At 43.0% G+C, this 7,306-nt stretch overlaps 1 protein-coding gene across 5 annotated transcripts in view; it reads left to right on the forward strand.

The window, feature by feature from the left end:
- The window catches only part of ATP13A4 (ATPase 13A4), a 122,359-nt gene extending 115,578 nt beyond the window's left edge, over positions 1-6,781 (forward strand). For all 5 annotated transcript variants that reach the window (XM_045037123.1, XM_045037120.1, XM_045037121.1 and 2 more), the window contains 2 exons: positions 619-699; positions 6,118-6,781. In XM_045037123.1, the coding sequence (XP_044893058.1) occupies positions 619-699; positions 6,118-6,330 (294 nt within the window). In that variant the 3' untranslated portion in view covers positions 6,331-6,781. The remainder of the gene's footprint in view (positions 1-618; positions 700-6,117) is intronic.
- The last annotated feature ends 525 nt before the right edge of the window (positions 6,782-7,306 follow it).

Raw genomic sequence — 7,306 nt, forward strand, 5'->3', positions numbered from 1 at the left:
GGTACAGCAGTGTGCACTTGGTGTCATTTCATCCATCCATCCATTCATTTATCTAGCCAGACATCCATTCCCATCCAGCTCTACTTGCCCCACTGGTGAGTACCCTTGTCATGGCACCATCTGTGCAGCTGTGCACACAGCCCTGAGGGTAAAGCCCTGGCTCGGGGCTGCAAAGCAGGGCTCAGCTGAGGGGAGATGTGGCACCAGAGAGACAAGGGCAACACTGCCCCTGTCACATTCGACTTGTGTACCATCAGAGCCTCCTGGGAATAGAGCCACATTTCTGTATTCCCTCATAAAAGCGAGCAACGCAAGCAAACAAAAACACTTTTATCAAATTTGTCAAATTTTGATCGAATTGATTTGGGGAAATTGAGAAATTACAGGGGCACCAAAAAATAAAAAGGAGAAGAAAGAAAGATAAAAGAACAAAAGCAGCAATCATAGTTTCTGTTATTTTGTGTGTGCCTCTAATATGCATACATGTAATGTCTACATGTAAGCATGTCTATTACACACGTGATTTATAACCTATGAAAATGTACACTGTGAATGTGTGAACAGCTTTCTGACATTTATTTGTCTTCAAACTAACAGTGATTCTCCATCTCCCACCAGCTTCTCTGCACTCCTCTTCTGTGGAGGGTTTACATCATCATTATGCTCAGCTCCAACTTCATTGTGTCCCTTGTGGTGGAGGTAAGTGCCCTCCGGCTTCTGATCACTGTGGGTAGGGATGGACGGGGCATTCTTTGGGAGTCTGAAAAAAGGAACAGCCTTAGAGGATAAGAGTCAGCAGTCCAAGAGGCTCCCTGCCCTGGTGACATGAGCAATGGTGCTTTCCTCTAGTGAGCTCCAAACAAGGTGTTAATTTTCTCGTCTACATGGTGGACCTGGAGAGAATGGGATTATGATGTCTAAGGACCTGTTCGTTTCTAAAATCCACAAGTAGAGAACTGACTCAATTCGTTTTTTGAAATTACGTATGATTCACATACTACGAAATTCGCCTTCTTAAAAAGTGTGCAGCTCACTGAGTTGTGCAACCATCACCACTAATTCCAGAACATTCTCATCACCCCAGAAGAAATCCTGTACCCATTAGCAGTCGTTCCTCATTCCCCCTTCCCCCTTCTTCACCCCTTGGCAACCACTAATTTACTTTCGGTCTCCACGCATTTACCTATCAGGACAGTTCACATAAAGGGAATCATAGAATATGTGGCCTTTTATGTCTGGCTTCTTTCACTTAACAACGTCTATTTCTTTTACTTTACACATGGGAAATAAGATTCATAGTGAGCTTTTCTTAGATTTGATTCTTCATCTCCCATTTACTCCATTTCCTCAGTGAAATGAGTTCGTGGTCTCCTTTCTTTGGCTATGTGGTTCACTCTCCTCCTTCAGCGCTGTTATTTAGACCAAAGCTTCATTCTTCAAAGCCTCCTGGAGAACAGGGGTCACCCCTAGAAAAGACATCTGTGTCAAAGGGGAGGTGAGCATCAGATTCCATCTGTCCCCAATCTGGGTGGCAATGTTTCCAGTGGCAAACACAGCCTTATGCCAGTGAGGGGGGAATCCCTGGAACCTGACTTCTCTGTAGCACCTTCCTTAACAGGCAGGGTAAAAACCACACAGGAGCCAGTGGCAGAAAAGAACATAGAATTAAGGTACTAGAGCCTCTCTCTGTGTGCATATCCAGGGCTTCTCAAACTTGAGTGGGGATCAGAGTCACCTGGAGGGTTTATTAAAACCCAGGTTGCCCAGCCCTTCCCCTAGCATTTCCGATTCAAAGGTCTAGAATAGGCACAAGTGTTTGTCAGGTGATTCTAATACTGCTGGTGGAGGGACCACACTGTGAAGTACCGTGCTAACCCGTATGGTCTCCAAAGCCACAAAATTAATAAGAGAGGATCGCATGAGTGTCCTCATACCCAGCTGCAGAAGGATGAACCTTGCCCTTTAAAGGATAATCTTGTGTTCGTACCTTGTCCCTGTCAGTGATCACATTATTTCCTCTGCCTGGTATAGCTTCCCCCAATATCTCCTTTTGGGAATGCTATTCCATGCTCTATGGCACAGCAGTAGTAGTATCGTCTTCATGAATCTTTCCCAAAGCCTGGATGGGTGAGTCAAGTAACAGTGGTTTAAACAGTCAAGATATTTATTGTCTCACTTAACTGGAAGATTCGAGGTAAGTGGCCATAGAGTTGGTTCAGCAACTCAGTGGTGTCATTGGGGATCATCAATCTTTCTCTCTTCTGCCTCCCCATCTTTAGATACGGGCCTTTCATGTTTGTGTGTATTGCTTATGGTGTCCAGATGGCTGCCGCATAGCTGGGCATTATCTGTGTTTTGATGCAGGAAAAAAAAAAATGGAAGGAGAGGCACCAGCAAGCTTTTTTTCCCTTAAGTATGAACCTTTTATAAGGAAACAAAGTCATTTTCTATAGCTACCCTGCAGACTTCCTCTTATGCCTCATTGGTCAGAACTGTGTCTTATTGTCATCCTGAGGAGAAAAGGATTCTGGGAAAGTGGACCTATGCCAAACATTAGACAGATTTGCTGAGATTGTGTGTGAGTTTTTTCCTCTTAGGTGGGCAGGAAAAAGTTGGGAGGATTGTGCTATAGGTAATGGAGCAACAAGTCTCCCATAATCCTCTAGCAGGAAGCCATTCGAATGTCACCATGTTTGCAGTTAAAAGAAAGCATAAGCCGGAAGTAGTTCACCTGGGTTGGAATCCTTTCTTGCCGCCTGACTCTGGGCAGCACTTGCAACTCCGCTTCTCTATGTCTCCATTTTCTCATCTGAAACGCCGTGATAATAAGGGTACCTAACCTTATAGGGTTACTGTGAGCATGAAAGGTGAACACAGAAAAGCATGTAGTAAATGTTTGATAAACATAAACTATTATCATTATGTTATCTCTTGTGATACTTAGCATTTCTTAGTTTGTATCTATCAGTCATGCAGGCTTGCATTTGTTCATTCACTCCACAAACATTTGTTGACCCTGTGCCATGACCTAGGGTGCAATTCGAGGCAGATCCTGATGATGGAGGGGTGCTGCTCACAGTCTACAGCAAGCAAGAGGACCAGTGCTACAGTTATTTGTGTGTAGATTGTGTAAACGGTGCTGGCAAGAACTCATCTCAGTATCTACAGTGTCTAAAACCCTGCTTTATTCTAATAGAAGCCGGGTAAAGCTTTGTTCAATTATTAAATGTTAAGAAGTGACGCTGCTCGCCTCCAGCAGATGGAGAGGATAATTTGACACTCATGAAAGATTAAGTTTCTCCTTTGTTTCTCGAGTCCACTGAGAAATGGAGACCGGTATAGATGTTCAGTGGGGGTTCCCAGCAGCTTTCACACTGAGAAATGATGCTGTGGGGTCCTAGCTCTCACCCCCAGGCTCCTGCATGGCAGTCTTCACTTATTCGAAGTTACCTTCTGCTGTCAGTAGGCATTCAGGAACAAACCAAAGCCATTTGAGTCTGTGGTTGAAGGAAGTTGTAATGGAGAATTGCAGACACTAAGATTTCATGCCCTATGAGGTGAGCAGAGTAGATAAAGACCCCAGGCTATCACGGATGCAGCAAGATGTTTTCCTCACATAGCTCTAGGTATATCTGACAGGAGATACTAAAGATTGGTGGCCAGCCTGTGACAAAGATGGTCCAGAGAGGTTTCAAGGGACAGGCATGGGGGATGGCTGGCCTCCTGTTGCACAGTTCCAAATATTTCCTGGTCTGCTGAGAGGACTAAGCCTATCCCTAATCTTAGAGCAGTTTTGAATGGGATCTTATCCTCACCTTGCTTTCTCATGATCTAACCTCCAACTGAAAGGCATAGGAGCTAATCTGGATAGCTTTAATTCTTCTCGTTTTTATTACTTATGTGTTTGTGTATATATGTGTGTGTGTATGTATGTATGTGTGAATTATTTTAGTAGCCAATCTGAAGAGCTTGTGTGGTGAAGTTTTTGTTTGTTTGTTTTATGCTTTTTGTTTTGTTTTGTTTTGTTTTAGAAATCATATTTCTTCAAGGGTTTCCTTTTGTTTCTAGTTCTACATTTAAGTTATAATGTAGAGTGACAGAACAGGTTACTTCTCGGTCCTTCAGTTTCCCAATCCAGACCAGCAAAGTGAGAGAGGCCATTATACTTGTAGAATTGTGATAACACTCAAGGCATGTCTTATAGCACTAAAGTCTCTCTGTGTGTGTCTGTATGTGTGTTTGGTTTTGTTTCATTTTGTTTGCTTGTTTTTTTGTTTAAAACCTGGTAAGATATCCTAGAGGTAAGTTAGACTTTAAGACCAGTAATTGGATACCTATGATCCTGCCCTATTCCAGCTCGATGGAGAACTACTGTTCTCTTTTTAATTAAGAAGGACGAAACAAAAAACAAAAAAGCAACTTGCTGTGGGAAAGTAATAATTTGTGGGGCTGAGTACAAAATGAAAACGTAGAATAAGTCTGGCTAGGTGAGCCCTGAAGTTTACAAGATGCTCTTGAGATGGCTGTGTGGGTCTTTAACAGCCTGCTAACAGATGGTCCATTTTTTGAGACAGAAAGATTCAGACTAGCTGTTCTCTATTATTTCCATTGGCAATGGGACTCCAATATCAAAGATGGGTGGAATTTAGGAAAACTACTACCCTGGCAAAGGTCCTTGTAGAATCCCATAGAATTGATTCTTGCAGTCTAGCGAAGATACCACTGATAGACACCAAAATGAGTCCTCATTCTGTGGGACAGCAGGCTTCTCATATTTTTTGTTTTTCTCAAGATAACTTCTAAGATGGTTAACTTTTAGACTTACGATAAAAATGAAAAAATAACACAATAACCTCTTATACACTCTGTATTATGTTATAACTTGAGATCTGTTTGAGGCTCAGTATAACTCATGAAATAAAATGGCAGTCCAAAATGTTTCCAAAGAGACATGTCTTCTGTAATCTTAGAAAAATGCATTGTAGTGAAATACTTGTAGATGAAAGAGGCCACAGTGAATAGGGCCACAGTACATAGCTTATTGTCTTATTTATTTATTAAAAAAATGTTTTTTGATGTTTATTTATTTTTGAAGGAGAGGGAGACAGAGCATGAGGGAGGAGGGGCAGAGAAAGACAGAGACACAGAATCTGAAGCAAGCTCCAGGCTTCGAGCTGTCAGCACAGAGCTCAAACCCATAAACCACGAGATCATGACCTAAGCCAAAGTAGGAGGCTTAACTGACTAAGCCACCCAGATGCCCCCATAGCTATTTGTTAAGTAAATAATTCATAAAGGTGGTAAAGGGAAGCATCTATACCATGCCCTGCCCTACATTGTAAGGAGAGTTACACAAAGAAGGAATTATTATTTCTAATCACTGAAGCTCAGATAAGGTAACTGATTTGTCCATAGTAGATGTCAGAGCTGGAACTTGAATCCAGATCTGTCCAGGTGTAAGACTGTGGCCCACATTCCAATTTATTGACCGTATTCGGGACTATGCAGTCATATGGCAGGGCACACCAAAGCCACGTCTTTCTATAAGGTAATTCCATGGGGTGTGGTAAGGAGTGGACTGCAGAATTTGAATGATTTTAAATTTAATTTATAGGGGCGCCTGGGTGGTGCAGTGGGTTAAGCGTCCGACTTCAGCCAGGTCACGATCTCGCGGTCCGGGAGTTCGAGCCCCGCGTCGGGCTCTGGGCTGATGGCTCAGAGCCTGGAGCCTGTTTCCGATTCTGTGTCTCCCTCTCTCTCTGCCCCTCCCCCATTCATGCTCTGTCTCTCTCTGTCGCAAAAATAAATAAACGTTGAAAAAAAAATTTAATTTATATATGAGATTCAAAAGGAATTTCATCCTCGAGGCAGACTACTTCAAGCTATGTTTCCAGATTCTTAAAGCTGGGAACTCTCTCTTTTCCCAGAAGAGTTCCTTGAGTGGAAAAGCTTGAGAGGCTGAGACCTATCTCATGAAACCACATTGGATTTGTTCGTACAGGCCTCAAGTTTTTTGTCAAGCTGGATCTAAGCAGCTAATGTGGTAGCTCCTCCGTAGGGTCTATGGAGGACCATAGCCAACCTCTGGTTGTAAAGAATAACTCTCTTATTTTGCAGGAGGCCATTATTGAAAACCGAGCCCTGTGGACAACATTCAAAAGGTGTTTTGGCTATCAATCAAAAAGCCAGTATCGGATATGGCAGAGGGCCTTGGCAGATGACCCCAGCTGGCCCCCGCTAAACCAAACGTCCTACTCTGACATGCCAGAGTGTGGCAGGGGGGTGTCTTACAGCAATCCGGTGTTTGAGAGCAATGAGGAACAACTCTGAAGCCAAAGTGATCTCTAAGGTGATAAAGCATAGAAACAATGACAAAAGGGACCAGTTTCAGTAATTTTCAAACAATGGGACTCTTACAAAATCTGCTGGAGTTTTTGGAATAAAAAAACCTATCCAATCACGATCACAAATTCAAGTTTACCTGATAAAATACTTTCTACAGAGCAGAACACTGCCCCCAGAAGAGTGCCTTCCTCTTGATTCTCAAAGTATTGATGGTGTTGGTGAATCAAGAGTGAGCCAACGATGGCAATCAGCCCAGAGACTGGGAGGCTAAAGGACAAGGAGAATATATAATCTCTTTCCTTAGGTAACATTTTTTAAATGAATTGAGAGAAAGTAGCACCATGTGTAGCCATAGAAATATAACATGTGAAGGATCACCTTTGAATTCTTATTTTATTGATGGAAAAACAAGTGCATGAGAGCCATTATACCAGTCCTCACTGTCTGGTTTCCTTTCCTGCATAGTACTTTCAGAGTTGAGACATTTTCTTCTGCTTCTGGCCTTCTCCTACATGTTTGGAAGGATGGGCTAAGCTCATGCTTCAGTAACAAACAAGTCCCTTGTCTCAGTGGCTTAATGCACAAGAGCTTCTTTCGTGGTCCAGGTGACTCTGTAGACTAGCTCTCCTCAGTGGTGACTGCTTCAATCTGTTGGCTCCACCGGCTGAAAACAAGTACTCCACGTTCACTATGATGGGAAAGGAAGAGACTGGAGAAGGCACAAAGGCTTTTCACTGCCTCACCCAAAAAGTGGAACGCCTCTCTTCCACTACTCACATCTCATTAATCAAGGGTTTGGCAAAGGAACTGGGAAGTACAGTCTCCTGTGTTTAGGGCTGGTTTCATGGGCACATGACCTGTGCAGTCACCTGGGGCCCCATGCTTAGAAGGGCCCCACATTTGGTTTAATGCTTTGCTGCTGCCATCTCGAAATTCTTAATTTTTGATGCTCTTTGATACA

Source organism: Felis catus, chromosome C2 (assembly GCF_018350175.1).
Source record: "Felis catus isolate Fca126 chromosome C2, F.catus_Fca126_mat1.0, whole genome shotgun sequence".
Classification (NCBI taxonomy): Eukaryota; Metazoa; Chordata; class Mammalia; order Carnivora; family Felidae; genus Felis; species Felis catus.